This window comes from Dendrobates tinctorius, unplaced genomic scaffold (assembly GCF_039654945.1).
Source record: "Dendrobates tinctorius isolate UK_male_01 unplaced genomic scaffold, ASM3965494v1 ptg000084l, whole genome shotgun sequence".
NCBI classification, from domain to species: Eukaryota; Metazoa; Chordata; class Amphibia; order Anura; family Dendrobatidae; genus Dendrobates; species Dendrobates tinctorius.
Window position 1 is genome coordinate 378,968 of NW_027361752.1, and position 27,540 is coordinate 406,507.

At 44.7% G+C, this 27,540-nt stretch overlaps 1 protein-coding gene across 3 annotated transcripts in view; it reads left to right on the forward strand.

Moving 5' to 3' along the window:
• The window catches only part of CMSS1 (cms1 ribosomal small subunit homolog), a 390,654-nt gene that overhangs the window by 338,657 nt on the left and 24,457 nt on the right, over positions 1–27,540 (forward strand). For 2 of the 3 annotated variants that reach the window (XM_073584366.1, XM_073584364.1), the window contains exon 2: positions 12,131–12,231. In XM_073584366.1, coding sequence (XP_073440467.1) covers positions 12,131–12,231 — 101 coding nt within the window. Of the gene's footprint in view, positions 1–11,052; positions 11,202–12,130; positions 12,232–27,540 lie in introns of those variants that run through there. The other variant, XM_073584367.1, reaches the window with a different exon arrangement.

Genomic DNA, 27,540 nt, shown 5'->3' on the forward strand with positions numbered 1-27,540 from the left:
AAGCCTCCAGCTTTCAGTCACAGAGGGGTGCAACCTCCGGCTTTCAGGCACCGCTCAGTGCACTTTGGCTGTGGCTGTAAGCACTTTAATTGACAGATCACTCGGCAGCACATCTATACAGACGAAACAATCTATCAAAGTGCCAGGTTGTGATTACAATCGACTGTAGCTCCGCCGGGCACGCCTCCATGACTGAAAGCCGGTGGCTCTCTGTAAAAATAAAGTTAGGAAAGTGGCCGGACTGCATTGTAATGGTATTAATCTGGACACTGACCCTATATCGCAGGTTGGTGGCATTTGGTGACATCACAGATTGTCTTTAAACTTGGGTAAAAATAAATAGATTCACATTGCTTTCTGTAAAAAAGGGCATCTGCTATTGAGCATAATGGCCGTTTGCTCTTTATTGATTATTCTGTGCATATTGGTGCAGCCCGCCTGTCTACACAGCCCATTAAACGACCACTCATAGACAGGTACTGTATGTAGCCAATCAAAAAAAAAAACTAGAAAAATGCAAAAAAGCTGAAACTTTTCAATTTCACACTGGCTACACTACACTCACACTTCTATTCTCTACAGAACACTTTTCAGCAGTCTCAGTATCGTCTCAGGTAGAAGTGCAATTACCGGTAACACCTATGTATAGTAGATATCACAGGATCCACCATTCACAACAGGTGATGTTACAGCTCACCCCCTCCTCCCTTCACTGACCGTGATCCCACTAATTTCAGAATATGTCCAAAAAATGCTTATATACAATAATGGTGGCTCAGTGGTTAGCACTGTAGCATTTCACTGCTGGGGTCCTGGGTTCAATTCCCACAAAGGACAACATCTGCAAGGAGTTTGTATGTTCTCCCCGTGTTTGCGTGGGTTTCCTCCGGGTTCTCCAGTTTCCTGTCGCACTAAGACATACTGATAGGGAATGTAGATTGTGAGCCTCAATGGGCACAGTGATGATAATGTCTGTGGAATTAATGGTGATTTATAACAGAGTACATTTTTAGACATACACATATTGAAAATTTGAAGAAAAAAAAGATGAAACACGAACACCATGTACTTCCTTTTATCACTAGGATCACTTGCAGCATAATGTGTCGCCGTCTAGGCCGTGGGTTATGGATGTGACATTGAATGTGTCGCTAGATATCACTGCACATCTTTTGTGTCTGTAGGGTTCAGCGCTCGTTCAGGCGATCACATTGTACGGACATGTGCTGTCAGATCTAGAGTCGGAGGGCGCACTGACCATTATATTTCAGTAGGATTGGTTCTTGGACAATTTCTAACACACTGAACAAGTTTCTGCGTGAAAATGATGCCAGCATGCTCTATTCTCTTCTGTATGTTGGATAAGACTCGCCCATTGAAGTCTATGGGTGCGCAAGAAAAATCCGATTCCATACAGGTCATTTGTATAGCATTCCATTTTCACTGGTATATTACCTAGGAAACTATTTGATGTACATTTTATACTGTTCATGTATAAATATGGACGTCACTCTGATGTGTAAAAAAAAAAAAAAAAGTTTTCTGGATGAAAATTTTACATTTTTTATAATTATATGCACATCTGAACCCAGCCGTGATCTGAGCAGACACAAGGCCGGGGTTACACTGCGATCTCTTATAGCACTATTGATTTGATTTTAACTGTTAAGTGGCAGCCGCCGTCCTCACAATTGCATACAATATATTTCTTTGAACTGTAGCTGTAGAGTTAAAATCAATGAGAAGTGCCACAACAAGTTGCAGTGTAGCCCAGGTTTAAGGCTCTGTACACACGTAGATTTAGGTCCTGCGGATTTGGAAAAATCCACAGGTAAATTCTCAGGTCAAAAGACCTGCGGATTAGCCTGCGGTTTCACACCTCTACAATGGAGAAGGTGTGAAACTGCAGCGGAATCCCACAAAGAATTGACATGCTGCGGATTTGAACCCGCAGCAAATCCGCAGCATGTGCACAGCGTTTTTTCAGTTTACCATTGAAAACAATAGTACTGTACAACGCACCTAAATCTGCTGTGGACCCGCAGAGCCTGAAACGCTGCGGATCCGCAGCAGAATCCGCAATGTGTGCACATAGCCTAAAGGTGATTTCACATTGCATTCAGACACCTGTTCCTTGGACCCTTCGGGACTTGCAGAGACTACTACATCTGTGTGTCCGTCTCCAGTAGGTGTACACTTCCAAAAATGATGCACGTCAGAGCACACGTGCGTTGTCGGCACCATTACAGTCTATGGCTCAGTCAGCATATATGTCCGAACCCCCCACAATAATTAACTAGATTAGCGTGCACTCCCCACCCCCACAAAACAGGGGTATACACCTACTGGAGGTGGACACTCGGGCATAGTAGGCTCCGTCTATTATAGGTGTACAGTCCTGAAAATTATACACGTCAGAGCACACATTAGTTCTGCCGACACCATTACATTGTATGGCCATGTTGGGGGGGTTTGGACGTAAACCCCGATGGAGCCACTGAACAGGTGCTGGAACGAATTGTGAAAGCATCCTAAGGCTGCTTTCACACATCCGTCTTTTGTAATCCGGCGCCGTGCGGTGAAAAGTCGTAGTACCTGATCCGGGAGAAAAAGCTTACACCAGATCCCTTTTGTGGCCGGATATGGTGTTACAAAAACCGGTCCGGCGCTGGTAAAAAACGTTGCAGGGAACGTTTTTTGCAGACGCTGGACGGCTAATTTTTGCTGTATCCGGCAAAAACCGGACGTGACGCATACCCATCCGGCACTATGCGGCGAGAATGAAAGTCTACGGGACAAAACCAGATCCGGTTGTTACAAATTTTTCCGCATCGTGCCGGATTACAAAAGACGGATGTGTAAAAGCATCCTAAGTGACTAATCTTTGTTTATTTTTTTCTTTTCAGTAAACTGTGGCTTCTTTCCTTGGTAAGATGCTAGCTGACCTCAGTTTTGATTATTGGTGTCAGGATGCAATTTTTCTATTATGTACTGTGAAACGGGTCATCCATGATTAGAAAGTCATAGCTGCTTTCTCCCAGAGACAGACATCAGTTCATGGGTAGAATATGGAATTTCGGATGAGATTTATGTACGTGAATAAGGCTGAGCTGCAATACCTCTGTGACGCTGCAGAGAAGCGAGTGCAAGAGCGGACCCTCTGGACTGTGGAACTGACCTACCCGTGGGCGAGCGGATCTAGTGGAGGCCGACCCCTATACAGGGATCATCAGGAGCAAGCCCAGAGGTCACTGGACCACGGCAGCCGATACCAAGAGGGGCGGCTGAAGCAGAGAATGGGGACCGAGACTGAGTGGAGCTATGGGAGGGCGGAGGCTTCGAGGGAACAGGAGCTGGAGAGACGGATCCCAGGACACAGGCGGGTACAGGAGGGACTCCGGAAGTGGACGTCAGGACTGGACTACAGGACGGCTGCAGCGGGAGGTAACTGTGGAGAGAGACAGGGTATGTAGCGGGCTTGAAGAACACTAGGGAATGAGAGTGCGGTAGCAAGCAGGGCAATGCAAGAGTACACAGGGAAACTGTAGGGACATGAGCGCATGAGGCAGCAGGCGCAGGCCCGAGTTATAGAGCGGATATGAACTGAATAACCATTCATCTCCCCATAGAGGTGGTGTCCAGAAATAGCCCCTGACTAACCCGGATTGGTTACCGAGTTTCACAGAGCTGAGGCATCCGAAGATATAAAAATGCTTAAGAAAGGTGTGGGTGCCCTTTAAGGGACCCAGCGCATGCGCAGACGGCGGGAAGAGCGAGAGGCTGGAAGCAGAGGGGAGACGCGGAGGGACTGTGCAGGAACAGTGCGCTGAGACCTGGGAGAGAAGCCAGAGGGACCGTTACCCGCGGCGGTCCAGGTATGTGACTGATGGACAGGGACGGCGGCAGCAGGCACAGCAGTGGTAGCGGCAGGTATAGCAGCGGTGGAGGCAGGCACAGCGGTGGTGACAACCTCTCACAACCATAACACAGGTGTGGCATTGTTTCTGAAAGGAAGCAATTCTGCTTTTCTAATCCTGGAACCCCCACTACCAATTTTCTATATTATTATAGTCAGTCACAGGATAGCGTAAAAAATAAAATAAATCGGTGCTTCCCTACCAGCCCCCTGCCACGTCTGTGCACCACTGCCTGTGTCTGAGCTTGAAGAGAAATTTTTCCTTCCAGCTTTGACAAAACTTCTTGGCTACAGCTGATCGACTGATCGCTCACAATGCTGTTACTGTTGCACACAGACAAATTTTCATGAGCCAATCAGCAAGGGAAAATTTACTGCGTATTTACAAAGTGAAAACATGGCCCTAAGGTCAGACTGGGGAACATACAAAACTCCGCGGGAAATCAATTACCAAAACAACGTGTCTGTAAAATTGAGCTTACCCCATGATTGATCTGATTAGTATAATCTGCTCTTCACATTAAAATCGTATTCTTCCACCCAGACAGGATTTAAATGACTCTCATGTGTCCTAATCTGCAGCAGATTGTGACACCCGGCGCTTGCCTGCATGATACAATCAATAAACTTTATCCCCTAATGGTTGCTGTTTTGTTAATTTGGTGTTTGTCATTTTATCTCATCAACGTCAGTGTGGAAAACTAAAGGAAAAACCTGTGATGAAGCTTTCTGAGCGTGATACCAGACCGTAGGTTTCAGGAATTATTCTCAGTACCGCTTTTTATCTATAAAAATGTGATGGCAGAATTGGCTCTAATCCTCTTTGCAGTGTCTGTTTGCCTCATGCTTTGGGATAGCTCTCCCCATAGATCAGTCAGAGATGTCTATCAGCGAATAAATGATCCTTTTGGCCTTCATCAGGTTGAATTTTTTTTTTTTTTTAAATGTGCCACCGATGTCTACGGTATGTAAATCTCCGTTATAACTTATCCTCGCGAAAATAAGTCAACCACCGAAAAGCCAATTTTTTGTGTCAAGATGTCTGGTCTGCAGAAAATTATGGAGGCGCTGTATCAATGTTGTAAGATGGCTGAACTGATGAGGGAGCAAAATACCGCACAAGGTATGCCACATTTCCTACATTGTTTACTCGTTATTGGGCTGGGTTCACATGTCCAACAATCATGGTCTAAGTATGGACCTTGATGTGTGCACTGGCCATGAGTCTACTGAGCCAACATCTTGAGCCTCTTTTATATCTATGAGACAGTAGAGATCGGGTCAGAGGACCCATGGCTGGTACGAGCATCATGTCCTGTACTTGGACCATGAATTTCAGACATGTAAAACCAGCGTTACACGACCTCATGGATGCTCATCTTTCATTCAATGTGAGGAGATCCTCCACTGACAAGAGGAAAGGTGACATCCAGTTTCATTCATGCGTTTCTAATAGGATTAACTGAATGGAGAACTTTTAAGAAAATCACTCCAGAATTGTTATTTTACTGGGAATAGCAGGTCACATTTAAATAAGCACTCCTCCTCTTCCACGCTTCAACATTTTTATCCTATTAATATCTTGCATTCATCATATTATATAGCATTGTGTATTTACAATTGCTCATTTTGCCTTTCTGCCTAAATAATTCTTCTCTCTTCCATTAGGTCTGTGACATCATGTGATTAAAACTGACAAGCTGAATCCTTCTAAGCTTTAGGTAGAAACAGGAGGTCAATTTTCCCTGTATGAGTCACTGCAAAAGACTATGGCGGAGGGGGGGGGGAGCAGCTGGATCAGGAATTAGAGGGTGATGATAAATGCGGGGACAAGAGACTTCCTATTTCTACACAGAGAAGGATTAGCTAGGTAGAAAGGCAAAGTGAGCAATTGTAAGTACACGGTGCTATATAATATGATGACTGTAATATATTAAGAGGAGAAAAACTTTGATGGGAGGAGGAGGAGGAAGGCTTCTTTAAAGGGTTGTCTCCCCAGCCTCCCGACTGACTGATTGTTTGGGGGCAGTGCGCTCCTGATGATTGACAGTTTGAATAAGTGGCATGGCCGGACCCCTTACTCCTCAGCATCGGAGGAGCACAGGGACACTGATCCAGCTTCTAAAACCCTTGCAATAGACTGATACAGCTGGGAACAAGAATAAGTAAATTCATCAACAGCAGGAGCCATTACGCCTTGGTGGTTCTCCACGCTGGCTCATTGAGGGCTGACGTGAGTGAGGACCCCACTCTATGACATGCATGTGCCCTAAAATATTTTGACATTTTGTTTTATCGCAGTTAAATAATGCTGATGAATACACAATGGCATCCTAAGAAAAGAACTAAATGTCGCCTCTAGCAGTGAGGCCTTCTTTCCTGCAGGTGTCAGCTCCTTTTATTTCCTCTGTGCATGATCTACATGGTTTAGGTGGATCTTTCTGACCAGCACTATTTCTGATGAAGTCCGGCTGCTGGCCATAAAAAGTGCTGTCAGATGTGTTCAGATAGCCCCATATATCAGCCGGTGACAGGCAGCTATTTTTCTCACAACTCATTAATGACTTCAGGCCTGTGCTGGGAATGGTAGTAACATGCTCTCTACTGGGCGCATTCCTGCCCTGGTGAAATGACCGTTTTAGATACAGGAGAGGCCACTTTTAGACTCTTCTGAGAAGCCCTCCCAGTGTATTTGCATTGGTGACCGTCGCTCAGTGACTTGTAAAGTTTTATCTGTTATGGTGACCTTTTCCTAATAAAACCTGGGAAGTGACGATTTCTCGGATGCGTATACATGGAGAAACTTGTACTTAATGGTGTTGTCCGATGTTAATCTACCGGTCTGCAGTTACTTTACTTCACTGCATACTTGTGAATTCTCACGTCACGAGCACTGCGCGCTGTGAAGATACTCCGGTACCGTAGTCGAGAGCGGCGGGTACGTGACCATAAGGTGTGATCTACATACATGCGGTCACATGCCGACTAGACTGTATCCATCCTCTCTCAAAGCAAGTGTATGGAGTGAGGAAAGATACAGTCTAGTCTGAATGTGGCGGAAGTATGCTCCCGCCACCGGAGAATCCTCACAGCGTGCAGTGCACTAGTCTGCTGTCGAATAGAGTGACTGTAGACTTGTAGCCTAAGACCAGACAATTTTAAGTTTCTCTTGTGAACAAACCAGAGATCTGTAAACGACCCTAAGGCCTGTTTCACACTTCCGTTGTTGACCATCAGTCAAAATCCGCCGTTTTTGTCGGATCCGTTTTTTTCCCCATTGATTTGCATTACCGGCGGATCTTGACGGATGGCCATCCGTTGGAGTCGTATTTTTGCGGATCCGTCAATTTTTTTCCGTCCGCCGAGATGCCTGGACGGACCATGCGACGTTTTTTTTTGCTGCAGGATCCACATTTTTATAGTGCGCATGCCCAGAGAAAGGAAGTCAGCCGGGAATTTAACCCTAAAATCATTTCTGGCACACAGAAAAAAATTCTCTTTCTCTCTCCTTCCTGGCTCTCTCTCTCTCTCTCTCCCCCCCCTTCCCGGGCAGCGGTTCCTTTAAAATTCTTCATTCATCGGATCCGTCAAAAAAACAGTCCGGTGACATCCGTTCACATCAGTTACCAACGGTTCCGCTTTCCGCCATTTTGGCGGATTTTACCTGACACAAAAAAACTGAAGTGTGAAACAGCCCTAATAGGGAACATGATGGCCTCTCTTGCCATAGTATAAGATCGGACTATTTCATTTTTTTTATGGTATTTAGTTGTGCTGAAGGAGTGGTCCAGAACTTTGATTTTGGTGGTATGATACTATGGATGCATCATGCACCATTGGCACTATAAGGCTGAGTTCACACGTGGTGTTTTTTTTGCGTTTCCGCGGCGGTTTTAACCGCGCGATTTTGCCGCGAAAACGCGAAAAATAAGGCTGTGTGCACACGCTGCGGAAAAGGTGCGGATTCATCCGCGCGGATTTTGTACAATCCGCAGGTAAAACCGCAGGTCAAAAGACCTGCGGTTTTACCTGCGGATTGCTCTGCAGTTTTGCCCTGCGGTTTTTCATCTCCTCAATGGAGGAGATGGCAAACCGCAGGAGAATCCGCAGAAAGAATTGACATGTCAATTCTTTCTGCGGATTGAAAACCGCAGATAATCCGCGCGGAAAATTCCGCACCGTCTGCACTGCGGTTTTTGATTCCCATAGGGAATCATTGTACTGTACACCGCAGCAGAAACTGCTGCGGGTCCGCAGCGGCCAAAACCGTTGCGGAACCGCAGCAAAATCCGCAGCGTGTGCACACAGCCTAAGCATCCCATGCATTCCTATGGGATTCCGCAATGCTGTGCTAATGCTGCGGTTTTTACCGCGGCGGAATCGCTTCACGGTAAAAACCGCAGCATGCTCATAATAATTTGCGGAATCGCGGCGATCCCGCACCCATAGGAATGTATTGTTCCGCTTACTTCCCGCATGTAGCTGTGCACACCATGCGGAAAGTAAGCAGAACAATTGCGGATGGTACCCACGGTCCGGAGGAGAAGAGACTGTCCTCTGGGCTGTGGGTACCATATCTCTGTAAAAAATAGAATTTGAAATAAAAAATATTGTTATTCTTACCTTCCGGCGTCCCGCGCAACATTCCCGCCTCTCTCCACGCATCCGTTCCCAGTAAGCCTTTGCGAGAATTACCGCGAGACGTCGCGATCCCGCGAGAACAGACGCCATCGTGGGCATTTTCGCAAAGGATTACTGGGAACGGATGCGTGGGACGCCGGAAGGTGAGAATAACAATATTTTTTATTTTTTTTTACATTCTATCTTTTATTACTGATGCTGCATACGCGGCCTCAGTAGTAAAAAGTTGGTCACACTCGTCAAACACTGTGTTTGACGAGTGTGACCAACCTGTCAATCAGTTCTCCAAGCGATGCTACAGATCGCTTGCAAAATGCTAGTTTTTCCGCGGTAAAATCGCGGGAATTTAAAATGCGATTTTCCCGCGGAATGGAATTCCGGAATTCTCGCGGTAATTTCCGCGAGAGTTCCGGTACGTGTGCACTTAGCCTACGTTATAGAAGTATGATCAGAAAATGACCTATTGCTTAAATTAGGTTTTTATGTTAAAAATGTATTTGTCATATCATAATCTTTATATAAAACTTGTAAAAATGTTTGCTATTTTCAAACTGGTCGTTGGGGCTTTATTAGAGTTGCACTTCTTGTTCTTTTCAAAAGACTTTTCACACACAGGATTACTATGACAAGTAATACTTCAGTATACAGTTGATCTCACAGGATCCATCATTCGTAATAGGTGATGTTACAGCTGCTCCTCCCTTCACAATGATCTTTGCACATGCTCATTAGATGCTTTAAGACAAAAGAAACCATCTGAGTCTGACTGTTGCTGCTAATGTACTTGTGCATTTCCTATAAGTGCAGTAAATATTTTTTCATACAAGTCAAAAAATTGAAAAAACGCATTTATCATAAAAACCTGATTTATACAGTACTGTAGGTCATTTTATGATAACACATTCCCTTTACACTCCTCTGTTCCCGATGCTAATAGGCTGTATATCATGCAACATACTTGTAATCAGGCATTGGATACTTCTAAAACAAGTGATCCAGTGGGTAATAGGAACAATACAGGTCATTGTACACCACTCTACCCCAGGTGTAAGGGACAGTACAGATGGGCAGTACTAAGGCAGGACACCTTAGTCTGCATAGATGCCAACAGTCCTGATTTTGGTGGGGCTGACAAATGAGCCGGATCACATAAGGAGTATAGTTTATCCCAATTTTTTTTCAAAACGGGTGTTTCAAGGTGGAGTAGGGGTGGTTACTAAAAGGACTATAATATGGGATTCATCTGCTGGTAATTGCTGGTATGCAAAGATGGTAAATGTTTTTTCTCTCTGTACTGTTTGGCGGTAAAAACACAGCAGATATTCAGCTTACCGAAAGCAACAGAAAGTGAAACGCGAGTGACAGAGTTAATGACATGAGCTGCAAGGTTACAAGTTTCCCTCATTCACCACCATAGATTCTTGCCTGCTATCCTATCTCTCCGCAAGTCAAGGTGAACCCGGCGCTCTGCTGGTCAGATGACATGTAACGAAGCCTGACTGCGTTCCTCGACATTCTCTCCATTCCCACACTCATTGCCGTGCAGCTATACTGTGTGTAATTAATAGGATGTATTCATGCTGCGCCGTAACAAGTCGCTTTTACAGATAATTTGCAATAGAGGGATTTTTCTCAAATAACGGTTGCCCTTGAAATCACCGATTTGGTGCCACATGTAAAGCCACACATACACTTTCGATAATTTTGCACTATGATTACCATGTGGCCCATCAGGAATGTTAGCCGTGCCCCTGAGAACCTTGCCATGTCATATTATAGAAATACATGCTTGAGACATGACTTTTACAGTTAATTAAAGGAGTTGTCCACCACTTGGACAATCCCGTATAAATTCATATGTTTGCCCCCAGTAAAATAATAACACCTTTACTCACCTCCAGTGGCGGCGCCGTTCCTGTGGAGATGGCTGTCCTGTGGCTCTCGTGACATTGTTATGTCACGCAATCACTGCTGCCAATCAGCTGCTACTTCACTCTCCCCACCATCGGACAAATCACATACATCCGTAAGAAGTGAGAGCTGCTGCTCTGTCACTTTATCTGGATGTATATGATGTACCTAAAGGTGGGACGAGTGAAGTAGCAGCTGATTGGCTGCAGGGATCGTGTGACGTAACACAAGACACGGCAGAGCCTTCACCAATGGAGCGGCTTCCTATTACTGGGTAGCCATATTCGGGACCCGGTCCTGCTTATTCATAGTGACATATATAGGAAGGAGAGAAGTCCGGCTTTCAGGATCGCGCTGTTCCAGTCCAAAGTTCACAAGGAGTTAATCCAAGGACCAAGCAGTGATTATAACTTTCTTTTTATTCCACAAACTCTACGCGTTTCGTGTACACACTGTACACTTCCTCAGGAGCAAAGTTACCTAACTTTGCTCCTGAGGAAGTGTACAGTGTGTACACGAAACGCGTAGAGTTTGTGGAATAAAAAGAAAGTTATAATCACTGCTTGGTCCTTGGATTAACTCCTTGTGAACTTTGGACTGGAACAGCGCGATCCTGAAAGCCGGACTTCTCTCCTTCCTATATATGCAATTCTAGTGACCGGCTGATTGCTGCAGTTCATCGGATCCTACCCATCTGTGCTTATGGTTGTTGTGTTCCACACAACTGAACCAGGTGAGTGGATCCATATCTGTGAAACGTTTATATCATTGTGCGCTTCTGTCTCCCCCTTTTTTATTATTCATAGTGACGTCACTTTGACTCATGGTAAGGTTTTAATACTAGAGGTTCGGACCAAACCGATTTGAGTACACCTTGACCCTGGTGGAATGGCTTTTATGCCTTTTTATCAAAAGCATTGTTATTTATATGCACTATTGCTTTTACTTATGTACTTACAGTACGGTATATGTTCATTTTGTTTGTATCATGGGTCTTATCTGTTTAATGGCCAGTGTGAACAAGCTCCTATATTTTGCATGCATACCAACTTATACTCCACTTTTGGGGGGATAGGGATCGCGTGACGCAACAATCACACACGAGCCACTGGAGAGCTAACACCACAGAAACGGTGCCTCCACCGAAGAGGAGTAAAGATGTTATTTTACTCATGCAAATGTACAGATTGAGAAGGGGTTGTCCGAGTAGTGAACAACCTCTTTTTTTTAAAAAAAATAAAGCTGTACTTAATGCTAAGCTGCTAACTGTTCCGGATTTCTCGGGACTCTTGGGGGGGGGGGGGGGGGTGAGGATCAGATATTCTGGGGTCGGTCTGGGGCTTTCTTGATAGCTGTGTGACTTTCCTGGGAGGTTGAGGGGAGACTTGCACAATCCCTGAAAGGCAACTGTGTGGAATATGGTTGTAGAAAGTTTGCACAAATGCTTTGCGTTATGGTTTATGAGACACTTATTTGATTTGTCCTCATAATTTTTCTTTGACTCAGATAAAATTATAAAGTGCACCTCCCTGTACTAACATGTGAACCTTCTCTTCTTCTTTTTATACCATTCTCCTGACCTGATAATAATGCCTGGATACTGCGACATTGGGTGGTGCTGAGCGTTGTTACAGAATTAGCTGTAATGTGTATTCCTTGTAGAACAAGAGGAGGACGTAAAAGAGAGCGAGGAGAGCGATGAAGAGCCAAAGCCCAAGAAAATCAAGAAAGCCACTCCGCCTACAAAAAAGAAAAAGAAGCAGGTAATTTTTTTTACTGTGCTAGTAGCAACGTTTTCGTAGCTCTCAACTTTGAAAACCAGGAAGTGTGAGTCTATTTTTTTTTCAGCTAAAGAATATACTGTTAATCCCATCAAGCTCTTTTTGTGTGTCCACTCAGACATAGTTCCCCAGTTAAGCCCCTTAATATTGGCAAATCTGTGGATACCTCTTTTATGTCCCCCATACAATATGGCGTCCCCAAAATGCCTCGTCACACTGAATGTGGCCCCAACACACAATAGGATACCCTCCTCAGTGTGCCCACTCAGTATGATGACCACAAATCATGTAGTGCACCTCACACATAAAGCCCCCCCCACAGTGCCATCCCACATTGTATGATGCTTCCCTCACACATTATGATGCCTCCACACAGTATGATGTTCTCGCAATGCTCCCCCACACAGTATGTCCTCAGTCGTCACACACAGTATGATGTCCTCACAGTTCTCCCCACACAGTATGATATCCTCGCAGTGCCCCAACACAGTATGATGTCCTCACAGTGCCCCCTTCACAGTATGATAACCTCACAGTGCCCCCTTCACAGTATGATATCCTCACAGTGCCTCCACATAGTATGATATCCTCACAGTGTTCCCCACACACAGTATGATATCCTCGCAGTGCCCCCACACAGTATGATATCCTCACAGTTCTCCCCACACAGTATGATATCATCACAGTGTCTCCACACAGTATGATATCATCACAGTGCCCCCTACACAGTATGATATCCTCACAGTGCCTCCACATAGTATGATGTCCTCACAGTGATCCCCACACAGTATGATATCCTCACAGTGATCCCCACACAGTATGATATCCTCAGTGTTCCCCACACACAGTATGATATCCTCGCAGTGCCCCCACACAGTATGATATCCTCACAGTTCTCCCCACACAGTATGATATCATCACAGTGTCCCCACACAGTATGATGTCCTCACAGTGCCTCCACATATAGTATGATGTCCTCAGTGTTCCCCACACACAGTATGATATCCTCGCAGTGCCCCCACACAGTATGATATCCTCGCAGTGCCCCTACACAGTATATCCTCGCAGTGCCCCCACACAGTATGATATCCTCACAGTTCTCCCCACACAGTATGATATCATCACAGTGTCTCCACGCAGTATGATATCATCACAGTGCCCCCTACACAGTATGATATCCTCACAGTGCCTCCACATAGTATGATGTCCTCACAGTGATCCCCACACAGTATGATATCCTCACAGTGTTCCCCACAAACAGTATGATATCCTCGCAGTGCCCCCACACAGTATGATATCCTTACAGTTCTCCCCACACAGTATGATATCATCACAGTGCCTCCACATAGTATGATGTCCTCACAGTGTTCCCCCCACACAGTATGATATCCTCGCAGTGCCTCCACACAGTATGATATCCTCACAGTGCCTCCACAAAATATGATGACCACACAGTGCTCCCCACAGTATGATGTCCTCACAGTGCCCCCACATAATATGATGACCACACAGTATGATGTAGTCAGTGCCCCTACACAGTATGATTTCCTCAGTGCCCCCCCACATAGTATGATTTCCTCGCAGTGCCCCCCCACACAGTATGATATCATCACAGTGTCCCCACACAGTATGATGTCCTTACTTTGCCTCAATGCAGTATGATTTCCTTAGTGTACCCCCCCACACAGTATGATATCCTCACAGTGTTCCCCACACACAGTATGATATCCTCGCAGTGCCCCCACACAGTATGATATCTTCACAGTTCTCCCCACACAGTATGATGTCCTCACAGTGCCTCCACATATAGTATGATGTCCTCACAGTGTTCCCCACACACAGTATGATATCCTCGCAGTGCCCCCACACAGTATGATGTCCTCACAGTGCCCCCTACACAGTATCATATCCTCACAGTGCCTCCACATAGTATGATGTCCACACAGTGTTCCCCCCACACAGTATGATATCCTCGCAGTGCCCCCACACAGTATGATATCCTCACAGTGCCTCCACAAAATATGATGACCACACAGTGCTCCCCACACAGTATGATATCCTCACAGTGCCCCCACATAATATGATGACCACACAGTATGATGTAGTCAGTGCCCCCCCACACAGTATGATATCATCACAGTGTCCCCACACAGTATGATGTCCTTACTTTGCCTCAATGCAGTATGATTTGCTTAGTGTACCCCCCCCACACAGTATGATTTTCTCACAGTGTGCCCCCACACAGTATGATGCCCGCACACATAATGATGTCCCCTGTGCCCTTGTACAGAATAATGACACAAGGAACATAAGGTTTGCTGGACTCACCGCATGTATTAGTGTATTCTCCACTCACTTTATGGGAGCCGCTTCACTGCAGACCCGCAGTATAAAAAGGAAAAATTCAAGTTAAAAAGGATTGGCACTCCCAGGAGAGATATAAAGACAGGATTTTCTTTATTCATATCTTCATTAAATAACATCACATGTGCAGTTCCATGTTAACTCTCCGAAGTGTTTCCGGCATATCGCAAGCCCTTAATCGTAGAGATAATCCACTTTAACCTGTGACTACATTTACAGTAAGAACCAATCACCTTGTGAGCATCAACATAATATGCATAATTAACACCTCTAGCACAAAGCATTACTATAGACCTGATGTTATCCTCAGTACAGATAGAGCTTGTTGTTTCTGTAATTTAACCCATTAGGTTATTTGGTGTTTCATGTGAGAAATGTATTGGATTTTGCTGCTAATTATTTTTCTACCCCAGTCACCTTCCCTGTCTGAACAAGTAACCTTTTCTAACCCAAAACATCTCAAACTTCTGATACTTTCATTATGTTTTTCAGTGAAGTGCTTGGTTTCCCCTATATGTGTCACCTTTAACTTTAGGCCTTTTAGAGATCATTTCATCTTCAACTTGCTTAACTGTTCTCAATAACTGTGATTTTGATCAGGGGTGCCCAAACTTTTACAGGTCACTGTATGATGAGAGGAGCAGATGCAGACGGGCTCAGCAGGCTCGATGTAATCACGCCTTGAACAGTTAAGGTGAATGGTGGAGTGGAAAGCTGACCGCTCCCTGGTCGCCAGTGTATTCTACAGTGTTTGCAGCTTTAAGATGCAAATCAAAGGTGTAGCTAGGGTTTGGTTCAGGGGGGCAAAATTTCTGAGTGGGCCCCTAACCAGGTAACCCTGATTACAACTATGGTGGCGCACCCTAATAGTGGATGATCGCGCTGTTACTAATAAAAAAAAAAATCTCTGTACAAAGAACAGCACTGATATTACCGCCAAACGGTGACCATTGTAAGGTAGCGCTCACTGAGTGTGTTGGGGGACACTCACTTGGCTGTGATATTGATGCGCACAGGAACACTTTCCACTTAAACAGTCCATGTGGTTTATTATACAGCATAAACCATAAAAGGCAACAGTCTTACATCAGACAGGTCAATGTTCATCACTTCGCTCTCTCAGTCCTGTGGCCACACAAGCTGTGCCATGTCCAGAAAACAGGCTCTATAGCCTCAACACGGTTATTTCCCCCTGTCCGGGGTTACCTCTTAGGAGCTCCTGCTCAAGACGCCGACTCTTGGTTAGTCCTTTCTTTCAGGGAAGCGGTCGCACTGGGATCACCGTTCCAGACAGTGCCTTATTCACTAGGCTGCCTCACGGTTCCAGATCCACAGCCGGGCAGTGGCTTCCCCAAACGCAGTGCCGTCACAGACTCTGCTCACACACGCGGCCTGACCGGGTGCTGTTCAGGGATCCAACCCTACTGCCAGGGTCTCCCAACACACCGGTCTCCCCAGGTCCAGGGCCTCAGCGGGTGCTATTCAGGACATCTGTCCCCGCCTGAGACCGTCCAATACTCACGCCTCACCGGGTGCTATTCAGGAAGGCAGCACACCTTCCAACACCTAGGCCTTCCAGGACCTTCCACACGAAACCAGGGGAAGAGTCTTGAGGAGATCATTTGCATATTCCCAGTGCCTTCTGGGATAAGTGAAGAGTCTCCGCGAGCTCAACGATCACTGGGTTTTGGCCGTTGCAGCTGAAAAGAGGAAATCGGAGAAACCAGGGGAAGAGTCTTGAGGAGATCATTTGCATATTCCCAGTGCCTTCTGGGATAAGTGAAGAGTCTCCGCGAGCTCAACAATCACTGGGTTTTGGCCGTTGCAGCTGAAAAGAGGAAATCGGAGAAACCAGGGGAAGAGTCTTGAGGAGATCATTTGCATATTCCCAGTGCCTTCTGGGATAAGTGAAGAGTCTCCGCGAGCTCAACAATCACTGGGTTTTGGCCGTTGCAGCTGAAAAGAGGAAATCGGAGAAACCAGGGGAAGAGTCTTGAGGAGATCATTTGCATATTCCCAGTGCCTTCTGGGATAAGTGAAGAGTCTCCGCGAGCTCAACAATCACTGGGTTTTGGCCGTTGCAGCTGAAAAGAGGAAATCGGAGAAACCAGGGGAAGAGTCTTGAGGAGATCATTTGCATATTCCCAGTGCCTTCTGGGATAAGTGAAGAGTCTCCGCAAGCTCAACGATCACTGGGTTTTGGCCGTTGCAGCTGAAAAGAGGAAATCGGAGAAACCAGGGGAAGAGTCTTGAGGAGATCATTTGCATATTCCCAGTGCCTTCTGGGATAAGTGAAGAGTCTCCGCGAGCTCAACGATCACTGGGTTTTGGCCGTTGCAGCTGAAAAGAGGAAATCGGAGAAACCAGGGGAAGAGTCTTGAGGAGATCATTTGCATATTCCCAGTGCCTTCTGGGATAAGTGAAGAGTCTCCGCGAGCTCAACGATCACTGGGTTTTGGCCGTTGCAGCTGAAAAGAGGAAATCGGAGAAACCAGGGGAAGAGTCTTGAGGAGATCATTTGCATATTCCCAGTGCCTTCTGGGATAAGTGAAGAGTCTCCGCGAGCTCAACGATCACTGGGTTTTGGCCGTTGCAGCTGAAAAGAGGAAATCGGAGAAGGCGACAGGCGCGCAAATTTTGGCTCATCTTTCATCGTTTTTAAGAAATCTCAAGATGGAAGAGGCCAGGAGCCATTTGGTGAGCTGCATTTCTTGCTACATGTTCACAGATTTACCAGTGGAAAAGCCAAACTTCACATGCCACAAATGCAAGCTTGTGACCCTGTTGGAGGAAAAGTTGCAAAATCTCGAAGAGAGGTTAGCTACGTTGAAGATCATTAAGGAAGGTGAAGAGTTCTTGGACAGAGCAGAATTATCTCTTCATGTTACAGAAAGAGAAGAAATTCGAAGTGCACCTGAAGAAACAGAGGAATGGAGACATGTGACCCAGAGAAGCAGGAGGATCAGGAGGCAGTCAGCACCCATACTGCTCAGAAACCAGTACCAGGCTCTCACGCAGGAAAACGATGAAGAAATACATCAGGATAAGACTTTGCCAACAAACAGCAACCTTGTACGCCTTCAGAGTCCTCCTGGATGGAGAAAGAAAAATGTTGTGAAGAAGAAACGGAGAGTGGTGGTCATGGGGGATTCCCTGTTGAGAGGAACAGAGGCCGCTATCTGCAGACCGGATATAACTTCAAGAGAAATGTGCTGTCTTCCAGGTGCAAAAATTAAAGATGTGTCTGACAGGATATCAGGACTCTTCAGACCTACAGATGACTACCCATTCCTGCTACTACATGTGGGGACAAATGACACCGCAAGAAACGACCTGGAAACCATCTGCAGAGACTTTGAAGACTTAGGCAAGAAAGTGAAAGAACTGGGAGCGCAGGTGGTCTTCTCTTCCATCCTCCCAGTGGATGGCCATGGAACAAGGAGGTGGAATAAGATTCTGCAGGTGAACAACTGGCTACGTCGATGGTGCCGTCAGCAACGATTTGGATTTCTGGATCACGGAGTGAACTACTTATACGATGGACTACTTGCTAGAGATGGGGTGCACCTTACGAAGACTGGAAAGCAGGTATTTGGAAGTCGCCTTGCTACACTTGTAAGGAGAGCTTTAAACTAGAACAACATGGGAAGGGAAGCAAAAGACCAGAAAAAGCCATACACCTGACAAATGCTACTGAGAACTCTGCTATTAGAAGTGGAAAGGAAGAACAAAGACGAAAGAATCTAATTAAAAAAAAATTGGAGAAAGAGAAACCAATCACAAACTAAAATGTTTCTATACTAATGCACAAAGCATGGGCAACAAACAAGGAGAATTGGAACTACTAACACAGGAAAAGAAATATGATGTCATTGGAATCACTGAAACTTGGTGGGACAATACACATGATTGGAATACAAGACTAGAAGGATACAACTTATTTGCAAGAAACAGACTTGATAAACGAGGAGGGGGTGTCGCATTGTATGTTAGAAATGCGTATATCTGCACAGAGATTGAAGCTTCAGAGACTGGGAGTTCTGTGGAAACTGTTTGGGTAAGAATACAAGGACAGAACAATGGAAAGGACACCATTGTAGGCATTTACTACAGGCCGCCTGTGCAAGCTGAAGATATGGATGAACTCTTTATGCATCAAATGGCCAAGTTCTCCAAAAAATATGACATAGTTGTCATGGGAGATTTCAACTATCCAGACATTTGTTGGGAATCTCTCTCAGGCAAAACTAACAGGTCAAGGAAATTCTTATCCTCTCTTGCTGACAACTTTATCTTCCAAAAGGTAAAGGAGAAAACAAGGGGAACTGCTACCTTGGATCTAATCCTTATAAACAGGGAGGAAATGGTTGAGGAGGTAAAAGTGGCTGGGACCCTAGGAGGTAGCGACCATGCTATTTTAGAATTTTGGATAACTAGAGGCGGAAGACCTGTGAAGACTCAGACGTCAAGGTTAGATTTCAGAAAGGCAGATTTTAAGGGATTCAGAAAGAGAATTGGAGGGATCCAATGGCTGGATATCCTTAAAGACAAAAATGTCCAGGAAGGATGGGAAATCTTGAAAAATGAAATTCTCAAAGCACAGTTGTTAACAATTCCGAAAAGAGGGAAGAATAGGAAGCATTTAAGGAAACCAGGATGGATGAACACAGAACTTAAGCACATGCTAAAAAGGAAGCAAAAAATGTTTATAAAATGGAAAGAAGGAGGCATATCTAAAGAAGAATATAATGCTGTCTGCAGAACCTGCAAGGCACAAATCAGATTAGCTAAAGCTGAAAATGAATTGAGGCTTGCAAGAGATGTCAAAAGCAATAATAAAGGATTTTGGGGATATGTCAAAAGTAAAAGAAAAGTCAAAGATGCTATAGGATTTTTACAGGATGAAAATGATGAAATGGTAAGACAGGATGTTGAGAAGGCTGAACTTTTAAATTCCTATTTTGCATCTGTTTTCTCTCAGAAAGGAAATGTAACATCAACTGTTATTCACTGTCCTATTAAGGGAATAGAAGAATCCAGGATATCTATAAACAGAAAGATAGTGAGGAAACACTTAGCTAACCTAAATGTATTCAAGTCTCCAGGTCCAGATGAATTACACCCCAGAGTACTGAAGGAGATAGCAGAAGAAATTTTTGAACCCCTCTCCATAATCTTTGAAAATTCTTGGAGAACAGGAGAAGTGCCAGAAGACTGGAGAAGAGCAAATGTTGTTCCTATCTTCAAAAAGGGAAGAAGGTGGACCCAGGCAACTATAGGCCTGTGAGTCTGACTTCTATACCAGGAAAGATCTTTGAACAAATTATTAAACAACATGTATGTCAATACCTGGATAAGAATGAAGTGATTAAACAGAGTCAGCATGGGTTTGTAACTAATAAGTCATGTCAGACTAATTTAATTTCCTTCTATGATGGTATTACTGATTGGGTGGATCAAGGAAATGCTGTAGATATAGTATATCTTGACTTCAGCAAAGCATTTGACAAAGTCTCTCATACAATCCTTATTGAAAAAATGACTAAGTATGGAATGGACAAGGCAACTGTTAGGTGGATTCATAACTGGCTTAGTGATCGGACCCAAAGAGTGGTCGTAAATGGCTGCACATCCAGTTGGAAGAATGTCTCAAGTGGGGTACCACAGGGCTCTGTCCTGGGCCCTGTATTGTTCAACATCTTTATCAACGATTTAGATGAAGGAATTGAGGGTAAACTGATTAAATTTGCTGATGACACAAAGCTAGGAGGGATAGCTAATACTAGAGAAGAGAGAGAGAGGATTCAAAAAGATTTAAATAAACTGGAGAAGTGGGCAGCAACTAACAGAATGGTTTTTAACAGGGAGAAATGCAAAGTACTACATCTGGGCAATAAAAATGAAAAAAGCATATATAGAATGGGAGGAATAGGGCTAAGTGACAGCACATGTGAAAAAGACTTGGGTATACTAATAGATCACAGACTGAATATGAGTCAACAGTGTGATGCAGCAGCAAAAAAGGCAAATGCAATTCTAGGATGTATTAACAGAAGCATACAGTCTAGATCACGTGAAGTAATTATTTCCCTCTACTCCTCTTTGGTCAGACCTCATCTGGAATATTGTGTCCAATTTTGGGCACCACATTTTAAAAAAGACATCAACAAACTGGAGCAAGTTCAGAAAAGAGCGACCAGAATGGTGACCGGTCTGCAAACCCTGTCTTATGAGGAAAGGTTGCAGGATTTGGGAATGTTTAGTTTGCAAAAGAGAAGACTGAGAGGAGACTTAATAGCTGTCTACAAATATCTAAAGGGCTGTCACATTGTAGAAGGATCAACTTTATTCTCATTTGCACAAGGAAAGACTAGAAGCAATGGGATGAAGCTGAATGGGAGGAGACACAGATTAGATATTAGAAAAAACTTTTTGACAGTTAGAGTGATCAATGAGTGGAACAGGCTGCCACGAGAAGTGGTGAGTTCTCCTTCAATGGAAGTCTTCAAACAGAGGCTGGACAGACATCTAACTGGGATGATTTAGCGAATCCTGCTTTGAGCAGGGGGTTGGACCAGATGGCCCAGGAGGTCCCTTCCAACTCTACGATTCTATGATTCTATGAACCAATCAGGTTCATGCACTCTCTCTCCATGTGACCCACCTCAGGCACATTATATGATACATAACCACACCCACAGCTGAGGTAAAGATCACATGGTCATGACCTCACTGCAGGTCCTTTTAACACACCCAGCCACACACACACAGGCTTTACTTTTGGCGTTCAGACACACACCCCTGGGTGGGTTTGTATGTGACTGCTCCCACCCATCTCACCAAGTCACCTGGAAGCTTCCCTAATACACAGCAACAAATCCTCAGCAGTATATCTCTGCTGATTAATGCATATTCCAGCTTCCATCACAGGGCACCCACCCCTGTGATACATATCGGCCATTTATAATCCTGCCGCTCACCATTTTCCCATCCTAACAAAGGGAATGCCTACATGCATGTCCCGGGCAGCCCATACAGCGCCCCCTAGCTGTCACAGGGGTCATATAGTGGTAAATACCAGTCCTGCAGAACATATATAAGACATTACCGTACAGTTACAGATAGTGATTTATAGGTGACGTTCTTTCTGATGGAATCTGTTCACTTTTCACTTCTTTTCCATCTGGCCCAGACCGACATGACAGCTTCATCCAGCCAGAACTCAGCTGCAGAGATTGCAACAAACACACATCTGACTTCTCACATTTCCTGAATCGTCTCCATCTATCCCCAACCTGCACAAATTCCTCATCCTGCTGATACCCCAATACTGAGCCGTTGATGGCATATGTGCCCCTATTACTGTACCTGCTATGTGGCCCTGTGTGATCTCTACATGGTAAAACAAACCTCTATACGTTTTGCCCTGTGCAAGTGCCCTAGAAAACGGTGCCCACATTTTGCCTCCTCGAAAGTAATAATGCCCTCTGTGTATCCCTTTGAGAGACACAATAACCAGAGTGCCCCTTTAACATTAAGTGTCCACTTAGCATTTAATATTGTTCCGAGTCTCCCCCTGTACAGCTCTCCCCTACACAATATGATGCTCCCCATATACACCGCATAATTCCTCCAAACAGTATACTGACTCCTTAGTAGCCCCCAAACTGTTTGATGGCTCCAACACTGTATGATGACCCCCACACTATTCAAACACCCCACAGAAGTTCCCATATTGTATGATTGCCCCCTCACTGTAATCCCCACACTGTATGATGGCCTTCTAAACAGCCTCCATATAGTATAATGCACCTCATAGTCCTCCTTGTACATACGTGGTCAAAATTGTTGGTACCCCTTGTTTAATGACAGAAAACCTCACAATGGTCACAGAAATAACTTGACTGACAAAAGTAATAGTAAATCAATGAAAATGAACAAATAAAGGTCAGACATTGCTTTTCAACCATGGCTCCATAGAATTTTTTTTTAAAATAAAACTCATGAAATAGGCCTGGACAGAAATGATGGTACCCCTGAAAATAATGTGACAAAAGGGTCATGTTAAATCATGGTGTGTCCACTAATTAGCATCAGAGGTGCCTACAATCTTGGAATCAGTGAGTGGGCCTGTATAGGGGGCTACAGACACTCACTGTGCTGTTTGGTGACTTGGTGTGTATCACACTCAACATGGACCAGAGGAAGCAAAGGAAAGAGTTGTCCCAGGAGATTAGAAAGAAAATAGACAAACAAGTTAAAGGTAAAAGTTATAAGACCATCTCCAAGCAGCTTGATGTTCCTGTGACTACAGTTGCACATATTATTCAGAAATTTAAGCTCTATGGGACTGTAGCTAACCTCCCTAGACGTGGCCGCAGGAGGAAAATTGATGACAAGTCAGAGATGGATAACACGAATGGTAACAAAAGAGCCCAGAAAAACTTCTAAACAGATTAAAGGTGAACTTCAAGCTCAAGGAACATCAGTGTCAGATCGCACCATCCGTCGTTGTATGAGCCAAAGTGGACTTCATGGGAGACGACCAAGGAGCACACCATTGTTGAAAAAAAAATCATAAGAAACACAGACAGGAATTTGCCAAACTACATGTTGACAAGCCACAAAGCTTCTGGGAGAATGTCCTATGGACAGATGAGACAATAATGGAACTTTTTGGCAAGGCACATCAGCTTCTATGTTCACAGACGGAAAAATGAAGCATATCAAGAAAAGAACACTGTCCCTACTGTGAAACACGGAGGAGGCTCTGTTATGTTCTGGGGCTGCTTTGCTGCATCTGGCACAGGGTGTCTAGAATCTGTGCAGAGTACAATGAAATCTCAAGACTATCAAGGGGTTCTAGAGAGAAATGTGCTGCCCAGTGTCAGAAAGCTTGGTCTCATGGGTCATGCAACAAGATAATAACCCAAAACACAAGGCTAAAAACACCCAAGAATGGCTAAGAGGAAAACATTGGACTATTCTGAAGTGGCCTTCTATGAGCACTGACCTAAATCCTATTGAGCATCTTTGGAAAGAGCTGAACCATCCAATCTGGAAAAGGCAGCCTTGAAGCACTAGACATCTGGAGCAGTTTGCTCTTGAGGAGTGAGCCAAAATACCCGTCGATGGGTGCAGAAGTCTCATTGACAGTTACAGGAATCGTTTGATTGCAGTGATTGCCTCAAAAGGTTGTGCAACAAAATAAAGTTAAGGGTACCATCATTTCTGTCCAGGCCTATTTCATGAGTTTTATTTTTGAAAAAATTTTGTGGAAGCGTGGTTGAAAAGCAATGTCTGATGTTCATTTTCATACATTTTGTTAATTTATTATCACTTTTGTCAGATTCAAGTTATTTCTGTCACCATTGTCAGTTTTTCTGTCATTAAACGAGGGGTACCAACAATTTTGACCTTGTGTGTAGTATACTGCACTCCTCATAGGCCTCTATATAGTATAATGCACTCCCCATTGGCCTCCATATTTTATAATGCATCACATAGTCCTCCATATAGTACAGTATAGCACTCCCCATAGGCCTCCATATAGTATAATGCATTCTCCATAAGCTTCTATATACAGCTCTGGCAAAAATTAAGAGACCACTTTCAGTTGTTCAGTTTGTCTGATTTTTCTTTTTATAGGTATATTTTTGAGTAAAATGTAAATTATTCTTTTAGTCTATAAACTTCTGACATGTCTCCGAATTTCCAAGCAATAAATTTTGTATTTTTTTCTGACAAAGAAAAATGGTCAAAATAAAAAAAGCCCAGTGCTTTCAGAATTCAAATAATGCAAAGAAAACAAGTTCATAATCATTTAGAAACAACAATACTGATGTTTTAACTCAGGAAGAGTTCTGAAATCAATATTTTGTGGAATAACAATGATTTTTAAAAACTGCTTTTGCTTGCTACCAGCCTTTCACACTGCTTCTGGCGCAAAAATTGAAGCAGTTCTTTGTTTGATGGCTTGTGACTATCCACCATCCTCTTGATTACATTCCAGAGGTTTTCAGTGGGGTTCAGGTCTGGAGAATGGGCTGCCCATGACAGGGTTTTGATGTGGTGGTCTCTTAATTTTTGCCAGAGCTGTAGTATAATGCCCACCCCATAGGTCTCTATATAGTATAATGCATTCCCCGTAGACCTCAGACGTCAGACGCAGAGGGGGGAATGATGGGAGAGTGTCGCTCCCTGTCTCATCATTGCTTTCAACTGTATCAGCATATAGCTGATACAGTGGAACTTGCGGTGACGGGCAGGGAGGCCGGTACTGGCACCGAGGCCCACTTCATGCTCAAGGGCTCCATAGCAGCTGGGTGGTACTGCAGAGTGTAACTGTATGGGCGCACTGCGCACCCCGATACAGTTACAGTAGCGTAGCTCTGCGTGGGCCCCTGAGAGCACAGGGCCGTCTGCCCCCCCAAGTAGCTACGCTACTGATGTAGATACAATGTAAGTGGTATGAGCTGCCGGCCTTCCGGGACAACTTTCCAAATCCGGGACTGTTCTCACGCTAGATTCAGGACTTTACCGAATTTGTCTTTCCTTCTCTCTTTATGCAATGAACATACCATTTTGACCAATGTGAAATTAAAAACCCCATCTGATATTTCAGCATAAGGTGTAATTGTGACACATTATTTGGTCATTAAACCCCTTAGATGCCACAGTCAGTAGTGACAATGGCTTCCTAAAGTGCCGTCCATATTAAAATAAACATAGCCGGGCGCTGAAAGGTAATATATTGAGTTACTGATCCCTTAAAGAGGTTGTCCACTACTTTTACCTTGATGACCTATCCTTAGGATAGATCATCAATATCTGATCGGCCGGGGTCCGACACCTGGCACCCCCGCTGATCAGCTGATTTGAATAAGAGGGGGGTGTGTAGTACCCTGTCACAGCCACAATCAGAAGACGGAGTAGATCAACAATCGAGCCGTTGCAGCCACTGACACCAAGAACACGTAAGGTAGGTCATCATTGAAAACGTAGTGGGCAACCTCTTTAAAGGTAACTTGTCGGCAGGATTGTGCACGGTAACCCACAGACAGTGTCGGGTCGGCGCAGTTATACTGATTAAAATGATACCTGGGTGATGAAATCCGTCTTGTGGTTGTTGTTTAATCTGTGTTTGTATTTTGCAGTTAATGATATGCTCGTGCTCCGCGGAGTCTTGTTGCCGGGACTTTACATTATTCATCCTTATGGCTTTTGACAAGTAACTGATCCCTCAGTGTCCTGTCCCCTATTTCACATACTGTATATCTTATTGTTTGAAAAAGAAAAAAAAAGACATTCATCATGCAGGCGCGTGTGCTGTAGCATGATACGATCTATAATATCCATAATTTCATTTGATTTTGTCCTATAAATTTATTGAGAGAAAAAAAAATTATTTTCATCAAAATGGCGCCAGTGGCCGCGCCTGCGCAGCAGCATCATTCGGAACACACCCCGCACCTGCGCAGCAGTATCATTCGGAACACGCCCCGCGCAGCAGCATCATTCGGAACACGCCCCGCACCTGCGCAGCAGCATTATTCGGAACACGCCCCACGCAGCAGCATCATTCGGAACACGCCCCGCGCCTGCGCAGCAGCATCATTCGGAACACGCCCCGCGCAGCAGCATCATTCGGAACGTGCCATGTGTGCGTGATAACATAGTTTACCAGTGCCCGCGTCATGGCTAGTGCCATACTTACCTGCTACATGCATGCGGCTTTTTTCCCTCACCGCGCTCATCTTCAGAAGCCGAGTGTACACATGCCGACTTCAGAGAGGCGCACTGTGCGTGATCGGGAGGGCAGAAGACTTCTGATCATGACGCGTATACCCGGCTTCAGAGGATGAGCGCAGTGAGGGGAAGGAGCCGCGTGCATGTGCGAGGTATGTATAGCACTAGTTATGACGCTATGTAGATACAACTGCTGGGGGCACGGGGGATCTGACAGGTTCCCTCTAATCTACCTTAATTGTGCAGAGCTGTGATAACACAAACAAGTCATGGACAAGTGTGACCCTTCTGGAATTAAGCAGCCATATTATTTTTTTTTATTCCAATGCAAACTTTTTAGACCAATAATTGGCCTCATCCTGAAATGGTTAAAATAGGCAATGCGCCTGTAAATTGGTAGCATAGCATGAGTGGTGACTGTAGACACTAGAGGCTAGAATAAGAAGCTTATAAGTGGCAGAAAATCAGGGTTTCTATCGCATACACGTTCCCCGAGCTCATTATACAGGAAGTTTATGTCTTCCATCAGTCATGTGAAGGGCTGCGATTGACCCCTATCATTGGAATGTAAACGCTGATGTAATTGTGTCCGTATTCCATCTGGATCCCTCTAGGCCAAATTCTATAATATTTTCCTTCGTAGAACACGTCGCAGGAAACTGCTCTAACAATCTAGGCTTCAAACGTACATGGAAGAGCAATTTCAGATGATATGCTGGGGCCAGATCGGCACGCTTCCTATTATTTCTTACTAGGAAAATCCGCTTACCGTATCAACATATGTGACAGATTATAGGAAGAAAAGCCAGACTGACAGACGTTCTTCTCTCAGTTTCCAACATCTGAGTCCTTGTACTTGGATTCTGTACAAAGCTTGTTCCTGTTCATCAGGTGTAGAAACAGCTGCTGCGATATCTCCATGTCCCATAATGTAGTGTCCTAATCACAAAACTGCCGCTATGTTACTCATCCATGCTCCCCGGCTGACCTCCATCACTCACCGCTCCAACAAAGGTGTGCTGCAGGCGATCACAGCTCTACTGTGCACCCTGGCTGCTCTTCTCTGGCCTCACCTGCCATAGGTGTTTCTGACCGCTCTCTTGTTATTCCTACATGATCTCATCCCCTTGATATCAGTTCAAGCGGCTTTCTTCCAATTTAGCTTCAGACTTTACCTTG